Source organism: Cinclus cinclus, chromosome 3 (genome assembly GCF_963662255.1).
Source record: "Cinclus cinclus chromosome 3, bCinCin1.1, whole genome shotgun sequence".
In the NCBI taxonomy this organism is placed as follows: Eukaryota; Metazoa; Chordata; class Aves; order Passeriformes; family Cinclidae; genus Cinclus; species Cinclus cinclus.
In genome coordinates this window covers 62,748,976-62,769,990 of record NC_085048.1, presented here as the reverse complement: position 1 = coordinate 62,769,990, position 21,015 = coordinate 62,748,976, and the positions used below count along the sequence as shown (strand labels likewise).

General features: G+C 40.1%; 1 protein-coding gene across 1 annotated transcript in view; it reads left to right on the top strand.

Annotated features, from left to right (window-relative positions):
• The window catches only part of ARFGEF3 (ARFGEF family member 3), a 79,868-nt gene that overhangs the window by 47,656 nt on the left and 11,197 nt on the right, over positions 1-21,015 (top strand). Inside the window, exons 13-26 of the mRNA XM_062488912.1 lie at positions 2,729-2,895; positions 4,868-5,033; positions 6,406-6,513; positions 6,758-6,973; positions 7,238-7,348; positions 8,629-8,779; positions 9,223-9,537; positions 11,123-11,256; positions 12,757-12,902; positions 13,626-13,805; positions 14,168-14,312; positions 15,392-15,514; positions 17,609-17,712; positions 19,041-19,185. Coding sequence (XP_062344896.1) covers positions 2,729-2,895; positions 4,868-5,033; positions 6,406-6,513; positions 6,758-6,973; positions 7,238-7,348; positions 8,629-8,779; positions 9,223-9,537; positions 11,123-11,256; positions 12,757-12,902; positions 13,626-13,805; positions 14,168-14,312; positions 15,392-15,514; positions 17,609-17,712; positions 19,041-19,185 — 2,211 coding nt within the window. The remainder of the gene's footprint in view (positions 1-2,728; positions 2,896-4,867; positions 5,034-6,405; positions 6,514-6,757; positions 6,974-7,237; positions 7,349-8,628; positions 8,780-9,222; positions 9,538-11,122; positions 11,257-12,756; positions 12,903-13,625; positions 13,806-14,167; positions 14,313-15,391; positions 15,515-17,608; positions 17,713-19,040; positions 19,186-21,015) is intronic.

Genomic DNA, 21,015 nt, shown 5'->3' with positions numbered 1-21,015 from the left:
AAATGTCCATCGCTCCTCTTGAGGTGAGAACATAAGAACTTGTGCTCCTGTGTAGGTGAGAGAGCCATGAGTTTGAAGACTTTTAGAGAGAGAGAGACTTCCGAAAGTTGAAACAAATGTCGGTGGTAAGAACTCCCCTGGGGAGGCTCTGAGACATGAGTTTTGTCTCCCTGTATAAGCAACGTGTAGGCCCTTATTTTAGGAGTCTTTCATTAGCACCAGCTGCTCAAGGCACAAATTAGGTGATCAACTTAGAGGGATTGATCCCATTCATTGTGTATACAATGTTTATTTATGTATAGTTCTTGAAGAATACATTGGGAAATTTTAGAGTTCATTGAGATTGGAGTTGAGAAAAGACATAGATGCAGTTCTGAGACGAGTCTGTACAGAAGTAGCATTTTTTTGTTTCTGGGAGACCTTATTTAACTGCTTTGTTTCATTTTGTGATTTTTCTTACACTTTGGAAGAATAATACAATTTAGTGCTATTTCCTACAAGCCAGGTCCTTCTATAGATAGCACAGCAAAATTGGGATGTTTTCATAGGATTGGAAGGCAATGAATGAAGGTAGGAATTTAAGGCGCTGCTGACATAACCATGGAAAAGGTGAAGTCAGCTAAGCAGAGTTATTGTGAAATTAAAATTTGCAAGTAAGTTGGTTAACTCTAAAGTTAGGAGTAAGTTAGCCCATCTTCAGTTTTGGTTCCACACTTTTTAGAGGGAAGGCTTTTATGCTGGTAAGTATCATCTTCTGTTTCTGTGATCTCAGCATCTTGTAAATGCAATTGTTTGTTTTCCCATATTTTAGAAGTTAAGGAACGTATTTTTCCCCAATGCTTTTTGGTGTTCAAATACATGCCCTCAATGGAGTATGAGTATCCACTTTTCTGTGCACTTCTACACCTTCCTTTTTAATTGTAGTCTTGTATAGGAGGTTGCACATTTTAAAAAAAATAATAAAAAATAAAGTGGCCTTTTTTATTTGGTTGGTTGGTTTTGGTTGGGTTTTTTGTTTGTTTGTTTGCTTGTTTTTTACTTTTTCATATGTCTCTGCCTTGAGGTTTTTATTATTCTAGCAGGTTCTAGTCCCTGAGGTACATATTTAAGAGAGATAAGACAAAAAAAGCAGTAGGAGATATCCACATCAATATCATGATCCTCCATCCGACAGAGTGTTAAGATGCATCTTTGTTTTCAGTGACGAAGAAATCACTAGAACTACTCGCAGGCTACTTTCAAGCACATGGTTGCAGTTTAGGTACTAGGTAAAGGTTCTCTGTTAACATTCACCATGAGAAATCTACCTCAAACAGTGCCAGCCTGTGCGGGTGTGGTTTGTGGCCAACCCTATCACCCTTCTTCCACAAAGGTTGCTCCCTTGAACAGATACTCATTTTTTCGACCCACCCTGGAACAGTTACTCTCTTTCTAAATCCACCCTCAAACAGTTACTCACCTTATCCACGTCCCCAAAGTGACGACAGTGGCAAGTCCGAGAAGGCAGCAGCACAGAGCTTTCAAACTCTCACGAGGCAAGAAAAACATTTGCTTCTTTTCTGTGTGTGGATTTTTTTTTTTTTTTTTTTAATGTTAATGGTTTGTTGTATTTTATCTAAGAAGAGGTATGAGCTTTATGTTTGTTGTATTTTATCTAAGTAGTGGTATGAGCTTTATGGTGGGAAGAACAGATTGACAGTAAACCACTGCAGCATTTAACAAATGACACAGCTTTGCTTCATCATGTAACTAACCTTGGAAGCTGGTTTTTGTTCCATTTCAAACATTCCTTTAGGCTAAAACTGACTTCTTAATCTTCCCTAATTGACATTATGTGAATGGATTTCACAGTTGATGTGAAAACCATGAAATATTGTGAGTTGTGTGGGTGGATCTGGTATTTCTGGTTTTGTTTTTTTGTTTTTTGGTGGTTTTCTTTTTTTTTCCCCATGTTTCAAACTGCAGAACATGGGGATTCGTGCTCATGATTGATGTTTTTCTATCAGCTATTTGCCATCCATGGAAAGAAGGGATTGTGCTACTAGGCATGGCTTCATACAAATAATTGTTTTCAGGACTAGTGAGTACTTTACAGGTGATTTCTGGGTCTGACAGAAGTGCAAGTGCTCAGCTATTTAGAAAGTAGGCCTTGTGTGAAATAAACTTGGAGTTTTAACTAGTTCCAGCCAGCTTGTCCCTGGATATTTGTCCACATACCTCTAGGCCATGGAGAGAATGATGATTACAGACTGATCATGCAAGGTGTGGAGCACTTCAGTCCCCATCCAGCAACTGACTTAGCCAGAGCGGGTTTACTGGGGGATTAAAAGGACTCTTAATCTCATTAGCACCTTTTGGTGCAGTGTATTCTCAGTTAAGTACACAGGCTTTGGGTCTGCTCCTTTCCACCTCACTTTTCCAATTAGCACAGCAGAGGTATCCTGCCCTTTGCTTTATACGTGACAGTCATCCCAATGAATGCTAGAGTTCCTTGCATATTTCAGATTTAGCACGTTGCTTTGCTGGACTGTGACTGGAGTGTTCCTTGCATTCTAGATGAACTACTTGTTTTTCTATTCCCTGTTCTTATGTTTAGTCGAGTAATTTCTACTGATGATTCATTAACTATTCTAGCAATCTGTTGCTGCCAAAATGCTAGGGATAGTTTCTGATATTTTTTCCAGGAAAAATCTGTAAAATATAAGAGCTCACGTGGTGTTTTTGTTAGGTATGATGCACTCACCAGGATTTGAGGGAAACCTAAATTTCAACTTCCAGACTCTGATGAATGCAGACAGTCTCTATGTGGTATCACATTACGCTTTGCTGCTCAACCTAAAATTGGCAAACTCTGATTACTACAGGAAGAAGCCTGCCCAAGCCCCTGTCTTGTTGGTGAGTTGGGGAATATGGGACAATTGTTTTTAGAAAATGAAAATTTATTTTGCTTCCTTTCACATAAACCAGCCCACACATAAATCCTTCTGGCTGCTTGCTAAGTGGAGAAATAGTAATTGCAAATAAAGCATTCTCCAAGCTGCTTATGAATCTTGCATGATAAGTGTCGTGCATCTGAATTACGCTGTGATTTGGTGGGAAGGAATGCTGCTTACTGGTTGTCATTAAGGTCGCAGTCATTTTGATGGTTGAACTATTTTCAGAATAGATTAGCATCATGTGATATAGCAAGTGTTGTCTCTTGATAATGTGCATGAACATACCTTCCTTCATCTTGCAACTGGTTCTTTTTGCCTAATACTCCAACTGAATTTCTGTAGATGAAGACATGAGAAGTTAAAGTGAAAAATAAGAAGTTTGTATGATTTTTTTTATGATCATAAAATTATGAGTTTTGTTACACCTGGAATTCCTCAGCTTCTTGGGCTTTTTAAAAATAGTTTTCAAGACTGTGAGTTATAAAACATCGATCCATGTTTTTCAACTTAGTTGCCCAAGATACATTGTTTCAGAGTTTTCTGAAAAACAACAAAAAAAAATTGTGATATATGGAAAAAATATAAAAGGTGTCAAAATGTATAATTTTTGCTGAACTTCCAGTGTAAGAGAATTTATAATTTAGATCATCTCAAAAACAAATGGAGTTTAACATCATCCTTAGATCTGGTGTGTTCTGCAGCAGATCAAGTGCAGATCCGTGACTCAGGATATCCTCTAGAGGATTCAGTGTGCACAACATGAGCATGACCAAAGTATTCCTAGAGATCATTCTAGTCAATAATCATCTGTGATGACTGTTCAAGGCAGAAAGGCCCAGTTGTTCAGCACACAACATTAGGTGCCACAACTTGTAATTGGATTTGAGATCCTACTCATACCTTGTGAAAATAGCAAGAGATCAGTGTGTCCCATTGTCATTGTGCAAGAACTGTCATTCTGATTTGCATCTTGCATCAACTGCAGTAGGAGAAGGGAGAGCTGTTCATGTTCATATCATTCTCAACTGCAGAGATAGATGCAGAAGGATCTGGACAGGCTGGGTTGATAGAGCCTGGCCAATTGAATGAGGTTCAATTAGGTAAAGTGTCAGATCCTGCTCTTGGGTCACAGGAACCCAGTGTGGCAATACAGGCTGGGGCAGAGTGGCTAGAAAGATGCCTGGGGGAAAAAGACATGGGAGTGCTGATGAGCCAGCTAAACATGAGCCAGCGTGTGTGCTCAGGTGGCCAAGAAGGCCAATGGCATCCTGGGCCTGTATCAGGAATAGTGTGGCCAGCAGGACCAGGGCAGGGATTGTCCCTCTACTGGTGAGGCTGCACCTCAAATCCTGTGTGCTGTCTTGGACTCCCAGTACAGGAAGGACATTGAGGTCCTGGAGAGAATCCAGAGGAGGGCAACAAAGCTGGTCAAGGGTCTAGACCCAAGTCCTATGAGGAATGGCTGAGGGAGCTGACATTGTTTAGCCTGAAGAAAAGGAGGCTCAGGGGAGACCTTCTCATTGTCTACAACTCCCTGAAAGGAGGGTGTAGTGAGGTGAGGGTAGGCCTCTTCTCCCAGGTAATAGGTGACAAGACTAGAGGAAACAATCCCAAGTTGTGCTGGGGGAGGTTTAGATTGGATATTAGGAAATTTCTTTTAATGGAAAGGGTTGTAAGGAAGAGGAACAGACTGCCCATGGAAGCATTCAGAAAATATGTGGATATGGCACTTCAGGACATGATTTAATTGTGCTGACAGTTGGGCTTGATCTTAAAGATATTTTCCAGCCTTAACAATTCTAAGATTGCAATCCTCCATTAATTCTTTTCATAATTTAATTTCTACTTCTGCAGTTCCTTACTCAAAAGTGTATCTGGGGGCTGATGCTGTACACTGCTGTCTTACATCTGGCTTTTATGGTTCTCTGCAGAAGGAGTTCATGAAGCAGATCCAGTCCAGTGGAGTGTTGATGGTATTTTCCCAGGCATGGGTTGAAGAACTGTACCACCAGGTACTTGAAAGGAACATGCTAGGGGAAGCTGGATACTGGGGAAGCCCTGAGGAACACAGCCTTCCACTAACCAGCATGCTGACGGGTCAGTACAATATTATGGTGGCATGGCTAACTTCCAAACATATCTAAAACAAGCTACAATTGTTATTGTGTTACATACAGAACAGCATGTCATCATGCTGGTGTCTTATGGAATTATCAGTAGAGAAGGAGCCAGACCTAGCTGTGGCAGGTACTTAATTGTTTGTTCTGGGTCATCAGGGTGGTTTTGAAGCGCAGGATAAAAAAAACATCAGAACTGTCCCTGGGAGACAGGGAGATTTTTGTTGACTGAACCAAAACATCTCTTAATTCTATCAGCTTCAGTTCGGGTAGAGTTGATACTTGTTAATGATAAACAGTAAGGCTGCTGTTTTCTTGATGCCATAGCAAGACCATTTCAGTGTGCCTGCGGTGCAGTACAAATATAAATAGTGGCATCTGATCCTGGAAGCCTTCCACAGATTGGACTCCCCTTGGTTCAGGCTTGAACTATGCCAGGGATATGCCAAATGGCACTAGAGAGGAGCTGAAAACCTGGAGCACAAGTGCTTAAAAGCAATCCTTAGCTTCGAGTGGAAGAAAATCAAATTCTGTCAGCTGAAAGACAGCAGGATGGCTATGATACTGTATTGATATAAAATGCACCTTCTGCTTTAATGTGTATGTAATTAAAATAGTGTGTGCAGGGAGAACACTGGCTTCAGCTGAACCAATAAGTGGTGATCAAAGGGCACTGCTCTGAAAGGTTTTTGCTGATTGTATTGAGCTCAGTGTTACTTTCAGCTGCTGAGCTGGGAAGATGAAAGAAACACTTGGGAAAACAGAATACCTGGATGTGAAGATGGGCCTGTTAGAAAGGAAATTAACCTGGTGTTCCTAACATTAAATTTCTGTGAGAAACTGGTCTTTTTTGTGTTGGAGAAAGAGTTGTATTTCTTTTGTTGAGGTTGAGCATATATAGGTCTAGTAAAAATCACATTTAGGATATAGCATCCCAATGTGTCTTGAGGACTCAGACTGAGGTCTGGAAACATGTAAATACAGGATTTAGCAAGATTTGAAATATTATACTAAGAAATGCGGAGATTTAAGTGTGTGGTAAGTTCTGAATACATTGAAATCTCTACTGGAAGTTCTGTTCACTGTGTAACTTGAAGAGGGGGAGAGCAGCTTTTGAGAATGGGATGTCTCCCCTGTTCAACAAAACATTGGGTGTACTGGGCAAAGCCTAAGATGCCACAGCTCACATTTATACGAAGGCTTTAGAAGGCTGCCAGAAAGAGTAACAAAAAAGCACACCTGAGAAGTCAGGGGTGCGAGTACTTAGCTGAACACAGAAATCAGTAAGACATGTTTTCCTTGTATCATCTGTGTGTTGAATGGTAATCTGATGTTTTGTAATGTTCTGGCAGACATCGATGGTTTGGGCAGCAGTGCAATTGGTGGCCAGTTGATGGCATCTGCTTCAGCTCAATCTCCTCTTTCCCAAAACCGGAAGACAGATGATTCTGTTGTTGCAGGTACTATGTCTGTATTATAAGTAAGGGTATGTCTACCAGCAGTGGGTTGTTATGTACCAAAAGCATATGCAGATAAATTGTGTAGAATGACAATTTAAAAAGAAAGTATATCAGTACATCATACATGTGAATTGGTAGTTCAGCATGCAGAGGACAAATGTGACTTGACTTTTTTCCACTAATGATAAAGCTTCTGTTGTGTCATTTTCCAGTAGTAATAGTATTAATGTTTTTTCCACTCTAGGAATTGCTTTTGCCCGATACATTTTAATTGGCTGTTGGAAGAACTTGATTGACACTTTGTCCACCCCACTGACTGGCCGCATGGCAGGCAGCTCCAAGGGGCTGGCCTTCATCTTGGGAGCAGAAGGAGCTAAAGAGCAGAACCAGAAGGAGAAGGACTCCATCTGTGTGAGCCTGGATGGACTAAGGAGGGCAGCCCGGCTGAGTTGTGCTCTAGGTAATGCTGCATGGGGCATGTCATGGCAGACTCATAAAATGGGATGGTAACTTTTGTGGAGGGAGTTTGGGAAAAAGAAATGCAGCATCCTGCCCCAGTTTTGCATAGGAATGCGGATGGTGGGAGTAGGGATGGTAGGACGCATAGAACGTCCTACAGCATAAGCATATCCAGCCAACTTTCCTTGACCCTACCTCTTGTTGAGGTTGTATGGGACTGGTGAGGACATGTTGGTCATACAGTAATTGTGTTGTTGCTTTACAGGAGTTGCTGCTAACTGTGCATCTGCTCTTGCCCAAATGTCTGCGGCCTCCTGCGTCCAAGAAGAGAAAGAGGAAAAGGAAATCCAAGAGCCCAGTGATGCTATAGCTCAAGGTAACCGTGTGATTAAATAACCTACCTCATCCTATATTGTCTGCAAAGCTGCAGCTGGAAAGCACTTTGCCACACATAGTGGCATTTCCCTCTGTCATTCTGCTGTGCACCACTTGCTTGTAGGCACGTGGGATGTGTGCCTTCAGTACATGTCCTGCTGTGCTGGGCTCTTAACATTATGTCCCACTAATTATATTCTAAATGGAACTGAAATCAGTGGAACAATGAACAGTGGAACAATCAGCCAACAGTATTTTTCATCATGTGCTTCTTAAACCTTGTGATACTAGTACAACCAGAGAGCATCACAGAAAGACCTTACTTGGCAATTTTTGTATGTTGGGTGGTAGTGTAAGCTATTAAATTAAAATGGAATAAAAAATGTGCCTTTTTAGCATATAAAAAGTTCTGCATCTCTATACCACCATTTCAAACTCAGTCAAAGTCAGTTTTTGCCTCTAATGACTATTTGAAGAAGTACACAAAATTTCTCTGGTTACGTCTGATTTCTAATGGCAAGAAGCCCATAACAAAACACAGTGTTGCACAAATGACCCTGCTTGGTACTTAAATTTGTTATCTTGGTAGAGAAAACAAAACCGAAAAAGCCTGAGCTTAAACAAGCTTTTGACTGCTCTGCTGTACATGACTGAATTGGCCAGACTATGCTGAAGCAAAGAGAAGGCAGCAGCAGTGGCCAGAGGCCAACAGATCTGTTCTGTGAAAGCTTGCAAAGCTTCAAAACTTGTTTCCATTCCAATGCAGCATGAAAACTAAGCTTTTCAGGGATTCTCAGAAAAAATAAATAGATCCAAATGGTTGTAGCTCAGATCAAGATTAGTTTTGCTTTGACAAGAGCTCTTTGGTGAAACTTTTTTTGTGGAAATACCTGTGAAATCCACAAATACTATTATAGCAAAGGAGATTTTGGTAAAAATAAATATCCAGTCAGCCATCTCTGAAGAGAAATATCACTGGCAATCTGCAATGGTTCTGTGGGCAACAGGATGTGAAGTTGGGGGTGGAGGGTGTCAATCTAGCATTGATTTCTTTTTTCATGTATATAGTATCATTAAAAAAGGATTTTAGTTTTAAAGCTGCCTTAGGTTTATTAAGAGGAAATGGGTTTATCTGATTTGTCTGGGGGGATTTTTTGTCTAATATTCATGTTCTTCTGTAGATTTTGGACTGTAATCCTTTGCCATCACCCTATACACAAACTAGCGTTTGTTTAAAAGCTGAAGAAGCTAATTTTATTTAATTTTTTTTTTATGTTGCAGTGAAACAGAAAGTGGAGCAGAAACTGGAGCAGATGGGGAAAGTTCAGGGAGTCTGCCTGCACACTGCTCATGTTTTGTGTATGGATGCAGTCCTTAATGTGGGTCTGGAGATGGGAAGCCATAATCAGGACTGTTGGCCTCATGTATTCAGGTACTCACCAGCTTTCCCAAAATAGCCAGAATTCATGCCGTATTGCCTGAAAGTGAGGGACTGAGCAAAAGGGCTTTGCAGACTCTGTGAATGTTCTGTATAAACAGAGTCAGAGTGAATTAAATGCTAGTATCTCTAAAAGAAGAGATGGTGCTGTTTTCCACCACTACTTGGGGACAAAAATCAGTGCTTAGAAGCTTCAAAGTTACCAGAAGACTGTGGCAGACTCAGGAACCTAAATGGGCTTTTCAGGCACCTCCACCAAACTATTTGCTGTGTAAGCACATGGGAGGCCAAAGGGCATAAGAAGAAAGGTTATGTATGCTTAGTTTGAGAGTTAGAAATCATCTTTTTATGGTTTGAGGAAAATGTCTTGTGATTAGTGCAGGGAGGAGTTGTTTTGGGGTGTTTATTAATTTTTCGCCGCTCCCGTGTGTTCTCAGGGTGTGTGAGTACATCAGCACGCTGGAGCACACCCACTTCAGTGATGGTGCTGCCCAGCCCTCCCTCACCATCACCCAGGCACAGCAAGCACCCGGAGGGATGCACCCAGACTCCGAGCCTGGGGAGGCTCCTCAGGCACTGACCCCTGAGCAAGAGACCACCCTCAGCAGTCATCCTGTCATTCAGCCAGTTTCTATCCAGGATCTCATCAAGGACAGCAGTAAGGGCAGAGCTTTTGACTTCCGTGGGGGCAGTCTGCTGTGTGGTACCAGCGCTGCCAAGGCTGTTCTCACACTCTCCACGCAGGCTGACAGGTAAATGCACTGCTGTCAGGAACCAGAATCCTTGCTCCCAAAACAGTACCAAAATGGCCCTTTTTGTGCTGCAGTGGGTCTAATCTTGGTTCGTTGCAGCCACTTGCTTCAGTCGAATTTCACAAGAGAGCTGAGTGTTTGTCACAACCGGCAGTTTCTAAAAGACCTGGGATTTTTCATCTCTGCAAGTACTGAGCTGAGTATGTCTGTGCACAGCAGTGAATGTGCAGAGTAAATCAAATCCATCCTGAGAGTGGTGGAATTATTTCTTGCATGTAAATTGATATGTTGTATTCAGTTCAGAGAAGTAAAGGGGTGTCTTGTCCTGATGGGAAGGGACTGACAAGACCAGTGTCAGTGGGAAAGCTGCTGTTTCTCTCAGGGCTGTGTGGACAGTTCAGCAGGCTCCCCCAGTGTGTCCAGAGGAAGGGAACCAAGTATGGTCACAGAATGGCTGTCTTAAATATCTTTACATCATGGTCTGCCAGCTGATATTATTTCTGCTATTTTTTAAGCAGCCCAGGCTATAGCTGAAAAATTCATGGGTTTGTGACCTTGCAATTATTTTTCTGATCCAACTGGCATTCTTTGTCTTGATCTCTGCCCACAGGAAGGTGTTACGTGTAAATTCAGAGCCAAAAGTGATGCGTAAACTACTTGTAGAAATTTGACTCTGGGCATAAAATTACCTTTTATTGAGGAATCTTACAATACAGCTTGGCTCTGAGGATTAGAGATTAACAATACTCTAATTTTGACGATGCTAGTTACATTTTTACCATTTTACTTAAGAGCAAATGTTTATTATGACTTAATCCCTTGTTTCTTAGGAGTATAGACAGCTTTGCGTGAAAAGCAATGACAGAAAATCATATTTTTGTCAATTTCTGACTTCACCATGTGAAATTTCACTGTAATCTCTGTGAAACTCCCCTCCAGTGAAACCACACGTATTGGTTTATGTGTACAGATTTTAACTGTTAAATCCTAGGAGCCCATTGCAGCTGAATATAACAACTCTTGTTTGTATTTGTCATTGTTTAACCAAAACATAGCCCCATACTAGCCACTGTTAAAAATTTAACTCTACCCCAGCCAAAACCAGCAAAATATTCCAAAATAGCAATTCAGGTACTGTAACCTTAGGTTTAAGACTTGAATTTTTTAAGTTACGGTCGGTAACTTCAGATGGAGCAAACTGGTGTAACTCCAAAGTCAGTGAAGCTATGATGGTCTGTGTTGTGAGGACTGGGCATGTTTCAACTGTTTTTTTCATTACTGGTTCATGAATGGCTTATAGCAGTAAGGTAACTTGAAAAAGTGACTTTCTGTTTTAGCTTTGTAGTTGAATCTTGAAAGGGTTCTGGTTGATCCCATAGCAACCTCCTTTCCACCCTCCAATTATTCAAGCTTCTGGATCAAAGTCTTGCAGCAGCACTGTGTAAATGAAAAAGCCTCAATAACCCGGTGTGTTCATGAAAGGCAACACATAGAAGCCACAAACAGATAGGAGTTTTCCTCTTACATACACATTTAAGTCTGCATCTCATAAATTTTTCAGTTAGATTCTGTTCTTTACCTACAGGCTTTTTGAAGATGCTGCTGACAAGTTAAACTTGACGGCATTGGCAGGCTTCCTTTACCAGCTCAAGAAGGCTTCTCAGGCCCAGCTTTTCCATTCAGTCACAGATACAGTTGATTACTCGCTAGCAATGCCAGGTAAATCACCAGAAGATCATGTACAGAGTGTTTTATATACAATTGTACTGCTTACAGGACTTACTTTGTATTCCTACAAAAATTTTCCAATTTAAATTTCAAGGTATAAATAAAACACAGTATTCAGTCTAATAAAATCTTTCTTATTAGAATTGTGGGGACAATTTTTTATCTTTAGAAAAGACTGAGCACTTCTTTTGGACAGGGACCACATCCACACCTGCTTTGAAACACATTCATTTGGTTCTTGGACTTTGGAGTTGTTAGTTGCCTGCCAATATATAATCACAGCTCTGTGTTTGAACCCAGGCCAGTATGGAAACTTGGGTCAATCTAGACTTAAGACAGTGGATTTAGGTTTGATATTTGACAGTAGGATAACCTGAGATGTGTTCAGGAAATGGGTGGTAGAGAACAAAGCACACAAACGAAGAATGTTGAACAAAGCAGTGGGATTTGTCCTGCTTCATTTACTCCAACAGAATAGAGCATGTACCTCACAGTACAAACCGTGTAAATTGTTGTTTCTGTCACTGTCTCAAATAGAGCAGAAGAATTGGACACAGAGGATGATAACTTCACTTAAATTTATACTGTGCCTGTGGAAACTACATTAGTCATACAGGTTTTGTTCTGTCCTGTGGCAGACAGTTTATATCTTTTAGAATTGGTTTCCTCTCTCCCTGACATGCTACTTGTCATTCTCTCAGTATGACACAAGTTTTTGGGGTTTTTTGGGTCTTATTTTTCTCCAGACTTCAACATTCAAAACTCTAGTTTTAATAAATAGACTTCCTCTTTCCATGTTATGTAGTGGTCAATCAACAGTAGTTTTAATACTGAAATTAATATTAGGATAGAGAAATTAAGTGCTATTTCTTGATTTAAGATCGATATGTCCCCTGATTACATCTTTTGTTAGAGATAAAAGATGTATTTGAAATGAGTGCCTGAACTGTCTTTCCAAATGTTGTAAGAGCACTGGAAGATTAATTCCTTTCAATGGGAAATAACAAGTATTAGTGACTGGGGAACAGAAAAGCATTTTCTCAGATTCTATTCTTTGTATACTTTGCTTAATAAGAAATGCAAAATTAAATAGCCAAGCTAAATAATTTGCAGTTTATAATATTTCCTGTAGATGTCACCAAAACCTTTCATAACTACCATTTTGGGTCTTAATATCAATTAGTTAACTCCTTGCTTAACTTTTCTGCACAACTTTTCCAAGCCTGTGTCTTTCACATGTTTGCAAAAAAAGTGATCACTTACAATATGTTTAGAAACCTTTAAACTTGGGTCCATCTCCTGTCCTTTTACCTACATAGGCATAGGCTGTATTTTGCATCACTTTTGGGGATTTTTTTTCCCCTTTTTCTTGCCTCCACTAAAGCTTATCAATAATCATTTACTTAATCACTTAATCAATAATTTCTAATTCGTTAGGAGGGGAGAAGCAGCTGCTGCTTAGCTTCCATTTGTTCTTACACTTTCTTGTAGGTGAAGTAAAATCTACACAGGACAGGAGAAGCGCACTTCACTTATTCCGACTCGGTGATGCCATGCTCAGAATTGTAAGGAGTAAATCCCGCCCATTGCTCCACCTCATGCGCTGCTGGAGCCTGGTGGCACCTCACCTTGTAGAGGTAGGAATGGGGACAAAAATGGGAATGTGTGCACAAAGCAACAAAGCTGGGGAAAATGGAGAAGGTTTGATAGCTCTTAAAATGTATAATAACCTTCAACATTGGCAAATCTGCTGTGTGTTGTATATACTGTGTCATATATTGCAATACTGCCAGCAAGGAGTATGCTTGTACGTGACCGAAGTGGGCAGGGACAGGGACATCGTATTCTGCAATATGATGCAAATTGTGTCAGGTAAAAAAAACTGGAACCACCCCAAGGGGCTCTAAGTGATTTCTCTATCTGCCTATATTCCCACTCAAGGTCTACATCCTCGTAGTTCTTACCATAAAAGCATGCAAGTTTTCTTTTCCCACTTAAAGCCAGCTCAGCTGCTACCTTTTGAAGGGAAAAATGGTCACACAGTCCAAACTAAAGACAACATTTCACACAAGTTCTGTTCTGGGGGTTTTAGTATTTAATTTATTTATTTTTACCTAAATGTTTTTAAATATCAGCAAGCTTTCATACATCTGTAGACCTCCAGGCAGCTGAGAGTCTCAGTCATCTGTTTCTATGGCAGTAGTCTCCTGTTTTCGTTACAGTGGGGTCCCTGGTCACGCCAGTGCTGAAGCTGTTTTTAAAGGTTTTGGAACATGTAGTGCTTACCTCCCTTGAAAAATGTCTGACTAAAAGCAAATTTTTTGCTTGGACTCAGTCTAATACTTCTCCTTTCCCTGCAGGCTGCCTGTCACAAGGAGAGACACGTGTCTCAGAAGGCTGTCTCCTTCATCCATGACATCCTCACCGAAGTGCTGATGGACTGGAACGAGCCTTCTCACTTTCACTTCAATGAGGCACTTTTCCGCCCCTTTGAGCGCATCATGCAGCTGGAGCTGTGTGATGAGGACGTCCAAGACCAGGCAAGTCAGCTCTGATCAGCGTGTCTGTATCTGGTCTCCATGCCCATTAGAATGGTTTCCAGAATGCATTTGGTCCACCTGAGAGTGAATGCTACCCCTTAATCATCTTAAAGGAATTGGGAGTGCTCTGCCTACCTAATCCAGCATTGTGGCAGAGCAGAGAGACAGTAGATCTGGCTTTAAAGCAATTAAATAAGGATTTTCTACTATTTAAAAAATAATAAAGAATAAATTAATCTAGACTGTCATAGTGGGGCCTAGGAATGTGTTTAAAGACACTCTCATTCCTTCTGAAGATCCATCTGTACATCAATTCTGATTTTTGGTTCTTTTCCTTTTAACCCCTCCTACACTGGCTGTAGGTGATCACCTCTATAGGAGAGTTGGTGGAAATGTGTTCTACCCAGATCCAGTCAGGATGGAGACCCCTGTTCAGTGCCCTGGAAACAGTGCACAGCAGCAGCAAGTCAGAGGTTAAAGAGTACCTTGTGGGAGAATACTCTATGGGTAAGGACTTCCTGCACTGTTTCATGTGTGCTTTTCATTCCCTGGGGGACACAGTAACTAACTCAATATATTTAAATACTCAAACTGAACAGTGGCACTGCAAGACTCCAGAACTGTACCGAAGTATCTCACTTATTAGTTGGGGTAGGAAGGAAAGCAGACATTGTTCTGACATTTTGTCCTCTACATTCTATCAAAATATTAGAATGAGAAGAAATGCTTCAAACCTACTTGAATAATTCTGTGTAAGACAGTATTGCAAGGGTACTGAGCTTGGCTGAGCATTTGTCACTGTCCTGCTGAAGAAAGTTCAAGCAGCCTGTCTCTTGTGGACTGCCTTCCCTATTGTATGAAACCTATTCCTTGTATACATCAGGGTAACTTAATGTGATAATCTAGGCAAGTGCTTGTCCAGGTTTGATCACAAGGCTTTCGGATTCCTAGTGCTATTACAGACCACATTTCAGTAAGAATGTGCATCACTCACAGAGATGTTTGGTTGTATGGAGATGTGTTAATATGGGAAACCCCATTTTTTTCTGTTCTTTTGCCCCATTAGAAGGTATGTTTAAATGTCATGTGTAAGGGAAGTGGTTTTCCTCCTAAACTTTGTCATGGAGATCTGTTATGGTTGATGGCTGAATGCCGGTGTATACAGCTTTGGAAGACTGCTAACCTACTTTGGAAAAGCAAGGCTATTTATTCTACAGTCTGAATAGTTTTCTGCATGATTGATGTCATCTTGGCAGTTGCCAAAAACTAAACCAGAAACTAAACAGAAACCTCCACCAAAAAAAAGTATTAGTTCCTGATTTCAAGAGCTCAAACCTGCTCTTACCATCTGAGCAGGCATAAACTGGTATTTGTCAAAGACTGGGCAAAGGAAGGAATCTCTATGACTTCCTATGAATAGCTACACAAGTTGCCCCAGGACCAAGAGAAGGTTTTACTTTTAAGATCATTCCTGTCTCTGACCAGAATAAAAAAGATTCTACCAATTCAGTTAAATTGTTGAAAAATGGTTGGAAAATTATTTTAAGAGGGTGTGAGGAAGAGTTCTCATCTTGTTATCTCTGCAGGGAAACGACAGGCTCCGGTCTTTGATGTCTTTGAAGCATTTCTAAACACAGACAACATCCAGGTCTTTGCCAACGCTGCCACCAGTTATATTATGTGCCTTATGAAGTTTGTCAAAGGACTGGGTAAATATTTTCCTATTAAGTCATGATATGTCAAGCTTGATCCCGCAGAAGAGGATAATTCAATTATATAATACATTGTATGGTAGAAAAGAGAGAGGCAGTGAAGATGTTGAGTCCAGAATGCTTTAAAAAAATAAAATCAAGACCAAGGGATTTTTTCTGTAACATTTTTAACACTATCAGTCCTTCAAGTTTTTATAGCAGCAAAGATGCTTCTCACTATTAAGTGTCTGCTTCTTAATTTGATCTTAGTTTACATTAGGATTTGCTTGCATTAATGTAAATAATAAAACAAGAAACCTCCAAAGCTAGAATATCGCAGAAATGGTCTGGCATTGTGCACAGACAGTATGGATTGTATGCAACAGAGCTGGGCATGTTTTACACTGTGGGCAGCAGAGAGTGGGCATAGCATGTCAGGGTGACCGTGCAGAGGAATTGTCATGCTTCACCAGCCTTCAGAACAAAGGCAAATGGTGCTGGGTCATTCTGCCCCCAAGCTGGTGATCCATGGCTTGCCTTGATCATTAGAATTTGACACTTTTCATTGAACTGTGACAATGTTGGAGGGGTTTTGTGGCTGTACATTATAGAGTTTTTGGGGCTTTTGGTTTCTATGTGAATATTAATTCACAGAGGTTTCTAGGTCTGTAAGCAACTCCTTTTGATTTAAATGAAGCACCTAGCTGCAGAAGACTACTTTTTAATGTTACTCTTGTCTCATTGAGCTATTTCACCGTTGATTTCAACAGGGGAAGAATTCACCTTATGATGCAATTGTAATTGTAGTTATTACTACAAAAGAGAAATAAACTTACATGTCCAGTACCAGTAGAGGGAACTCATGTTTCTTCTGGAGAAATTAAAAGCCTGTCTTATATTTCTTCACGTTTCTTGCTTTCATGAGATAATTTTCATCCCATTGTGGTCACATATCACAAAGCAAGGTCTTTTTTTTTATATTAAAGGTAATAGGACTGTGGGAAACATCATCAAATACAATGCCATACTACGTGCATTTTATTGTACAACTAAAGGATTCAAACTTCAATGGCTGACTTGGCTGATCTCAGTAGGAGACAAAACTTTAAAATACATTATGGAGGGAATATTTAAGAGCATAGGCAAAGCAAATAAATACAGTGAAAGAAGAACAAAGTAGGGTCTAATAAAATTGATTTAATTTTTTTTGTGCTTTTTATGAGATGAATAATTTTTTAAGGCAAGAAAATATTAATGCCAATAGGTATTTAGTCACGGCTCAGATTTGGCACTGAATGGGAAGTATTTGGCTAAAATGGAGAAATGGTTTTGAGCCAACTATTCTAAGGTGGACAGAACATTAGCTGTGAGTAAACAGGCAGACTGGGAAAGTGGTGGTGTGAATGGAGTTATCCAGAGAGGAGCTCTGCAGCAGGATGCCTTGGAACTGCTCTGCTTATTGAATTCCCTTAGTGAAGGGAAACTGGCCTGAAAGGAGCAGTCTGCTGATGGAAGTTGGGAATACCAGCAGTAGAGAGGCACTAGAACCTGAGGATACGTGTCATACAGCTGAAACTGTGAGACCTTGATACCTGCATTAGACAGCAGAAGGAAGTGTAGAATGTAAAATATAAAATGATGTACTTAAGATGTAAATTAACTAATAGAAAGAACTTGTGGTAGAAAAATTTTCCAGGGCAGTGGGGTGCAAATGAATAGGAAAAAAAAAAATAGTATAGTAATTGAGCAAAGGATGAGTATGAGCAAGTAATTTCTACACCCATGGAAGAAAGTGGAATGGAGTCAATATGACAGATAATATTATGTCTGATAATTAGAAGTCCCAAAGACTCTACTAAAAAGATATAAAATAGGCATATGTTTATTAAAGCATTTATTAATATAAAAATTTGTGTACAAACTATGACCAGTATTACTGTGTTGTTTGTGTGGGGGTCACCTGGTTGTCATCTAAGAAGATCAAACAAAGGGTGTTTTCTGGATTCTGTTCAGACATTAGGGTGTAACTGAATGAGAAAACTAATACTCTATTTATTTATTTATTTATTTTCTTCTTTTTGTCCTTCCCCATGCTGCCTTTCGTGTCCCCAGGGGAAGTAGATTGTAAGGAGATGGGTGACTGTGTGCCAGGATCAGGATCTGCATCTACAGACTTGTGCCTTCCCGCACTTGATTACCTCAGGAGATGTTCTCAGGTATGAGGAACAATCTTTTCCAGGCACTAACCTGGCCTGGGAAACAATTCTAACCTGCAGGCTTTGTATCAGTCATTGGATGATTACACAAACCCAGCAGAGTCTGTGGTGACACCCTGATGGTAATACCCTCCTCTCCCAAATGGACAGTGTTAATCTGAGGGAATGTCATACCTTCCAGGCCAGTTAGCAGTGGGAAAACCAAGGAGCTAAAAACACTCACACCCAGGGAGCATGTGAGAAAATGTGAATGTTCAAAACCTTGTAGTAACGTAATTCAAAGCTAAATTCATTCTTATTTAAACAGTTACTATAAACATTGTTGGGAATGAAAGAAAAACAAAACAAGAAGTTGAGAATTCTTATATTTTAAGAACAACAGGCTACACCCTCTGAAATGGAGAAGCAGCTTATCTGTACCAAGCAAACCTATCTGAGCCTTAGGAAAAATCACTAATAATTAAAATGTTGACATATTTCCTATAATCTCCTTGCACACATCATATATTATTATCCAGGGTTATCTGGACAATTTTGGTCTGATTTTGTGATGTTGTTTGTATTTCTGTAGCACCAGGTCTTTTTGTTGCACCCAGGCCATGTTTTTCTGGGTACAATGCAAAAGCAGAACAAAGGATGCTGAAGGTAATTAATATCTAAAATCCGAGATAATGGGTGGATTCAGTATGCAGACTGAGAATAAAAGGGAAGAATAAGGCAACTCAGAATAATAAACAGCAGGCATACCAAACTCAACTTGCCATCTTGTTCATCTAAAAAAATTAGTAAATATCTGTGTATATATCTAATGTATGTTCTGTCTATACACTATTTGTACCACATTGCTATTCCTCATCCTTACAAACTCTGATTCACAGCGAGGAGATGTATTTTCTCCTCTTTAAGAGAAGCATCCATTTATATTTTGTTATACCTTTTAACTTGCCAGTAAAAGAAGAACAGGAATGACTAATTTAAAAAAATTGCAACTTAGAAAGACTGGATTAAATGCTGGTAGTATCCCTGCAATGGTACAGCTAATGGAGCTTTGTAGGTCATAGATGCCATCAGTGAGTTGTAACGTTTGCCCTTCACAAATGAGAAGAGAGCACATTCCCATCTCAGAAATGTGTTATTTAAATTGCTGCTCTCCTCCTCTTTACTCACAACTTTTTCCTTGCCAGTGAACCAAAGACTTCTGGTCTCTAATTATGTTTACATACATTTTGTTTTACATACCTGTGTTGTATGTGATCACTTATACAAACTGTCCCATGGATATTTATCTTCTCTTTTTTTCTCTCTCTCCTCTTCTCCACCCTCCCAAGTTGTTAGCCAAAATCTATAAAATGCCCTTGAAACCCATCTTCCTCAGTGGCCGGCTGGTTAACTTGCCCCGAAGAGCACAGGAACAGTCAGCCAGCAGTGAGGATGGGATTGAGTGCATCCTTTCTGACTTTGATGATGACACTGGTAAGTGCATTGAAAGTAGTAAATGCAGAACTAATTAATTGCTTCTTCTACACGTTGCTGCAAGTTTTGCCAATTGCTGGAAGCAAAAAGGAGAGAAAACTTCATAGTTTATTGTTTCCTTGTTGTCTACACTCATCCATGTGCACACACAGAACTTGGAAGTTCAGGTCCTGTCACCTTCTTTATGCAAAAGATACAGTTCATAAGAAAAATGCAGCCCCTCTCTTAGGGCAAGATAACAATATTTTGATAAACAATCATTTTGATTATCCTGATATTAATAATACAATCATTGTGTATTTATGAGCGCTAACGTACTTGAACTTTGAAAATATGAAAATACTTTCTAGCATGAAAATATGAAAATACTTTCTAGCATGAAAATACTTTCTAGACCACAGCTGAAGTAAAGGAGTGAAAACTTTTTGAAGCTGGTATTGCCAGGTCTGCGTTTAACAGAAAAAACATACCAGTATCGAGTTACAGTCTAGAAAGGTAAAGAATAATGGTTCAAATGTTTCCAGACTTAGGTCCTGTGGTCTGTCGAAATAAACAGTGAATTTCTGAAGTCCGTAGAAAGCACTATGAGCTCCAGAAAAAACAAGCAGCATTTGTCTCCTGATTATTTGTGTGGTTTATATGGGTTGTGGATTAATCAGGTGTTGGATGAACTAGAGTGTGCAGAGCCAAGCAGGAGAGGAATGCAGCCTTATGGCTCCTGGGGTCAGGAGACCTTCACAGCAGTAACTTTTGAATATGTGAAATACTGAGCTGTTCCAACCAGGCTGCCTCTGTGAAGAGTCAGCTGCAACCTGGCAGAAAGCAGGCTGACTCCAATGCATTTCATTCATGTGCCCCACCAGACTGGCCCTTGGCACCTAGTTTTATCTAGACTCTTCCACTACATGGATTGTCCTGTTCCTGCTACCCTGGATAAAGGAGAGAAAAGCTGCTCTCTGAAACCAGAAAGTCACAAGTCCTAGTTTTTCACAAAACAACCTTTTACTTCTTTCTGTGCTGGGTTTGGCTTGGTTTGGTTTTCCTCTCTTGGGGTATTTTAGGCTATTCACCTGGGGTGTAGGAGACCCAAGTCATTGAAGCCTCTGCTTTGAATCAGCCTTGGAACTTGATCTAGGGTCTTCCCACCTCAGTTGCCTCTGTTCTGAAGTGACTCTGCCTGTCAATCTCTTGCTGTAAACAGAAATATCACCCTGTAGCGAATAAACCTTCTTTTGGCTCTTGTCAGAGCTAAGCCCTGAGACTGTCACCCAGCTTGTTATTTGCATGGCAGTAGTGTTAGAACATTGCTAGGCAAACTGACTTTACAAAGACACAAGGCAGTCTTCACCTGGCAATCTAGTGCTCAAAGTCAGTAGCAGGATGAGGCAAAATGTTTTAACCTACTTTGCCATATTTGCAGTACATTTTCATACTGTATTTGATTTCATGCTGGACTCTTCAAGAGAGTGTTTTAGAGACACTCAGTTCTCCCACACTGGAAAATTTCCATATTTCATTCTGAGTCATTTGTGCTGTTTCCTTATTCACAAGTATCATTACAGTCTGACTCAAAACAATGTCACCATACATACTGCCCTTTGAAAGTGGTGTGAATAAAAAAATCTTCAACCTAGTTAAGAATTAATGATTTTTTTCCTTGTTTCTTCCTGTTTTTTCCTTGTTTCTCAGGAAGATTCTTGCAGTCAGCAAGCTCAGTGAATCTTAAACAGTTCCCTCTTGTACTGCTTTTAGAATGTAATTAGCCAGCAAGTATCATTAAGATACAGACTACATCAGCATAGCTACAACTGAGCTATGTTCAGTTCAGAG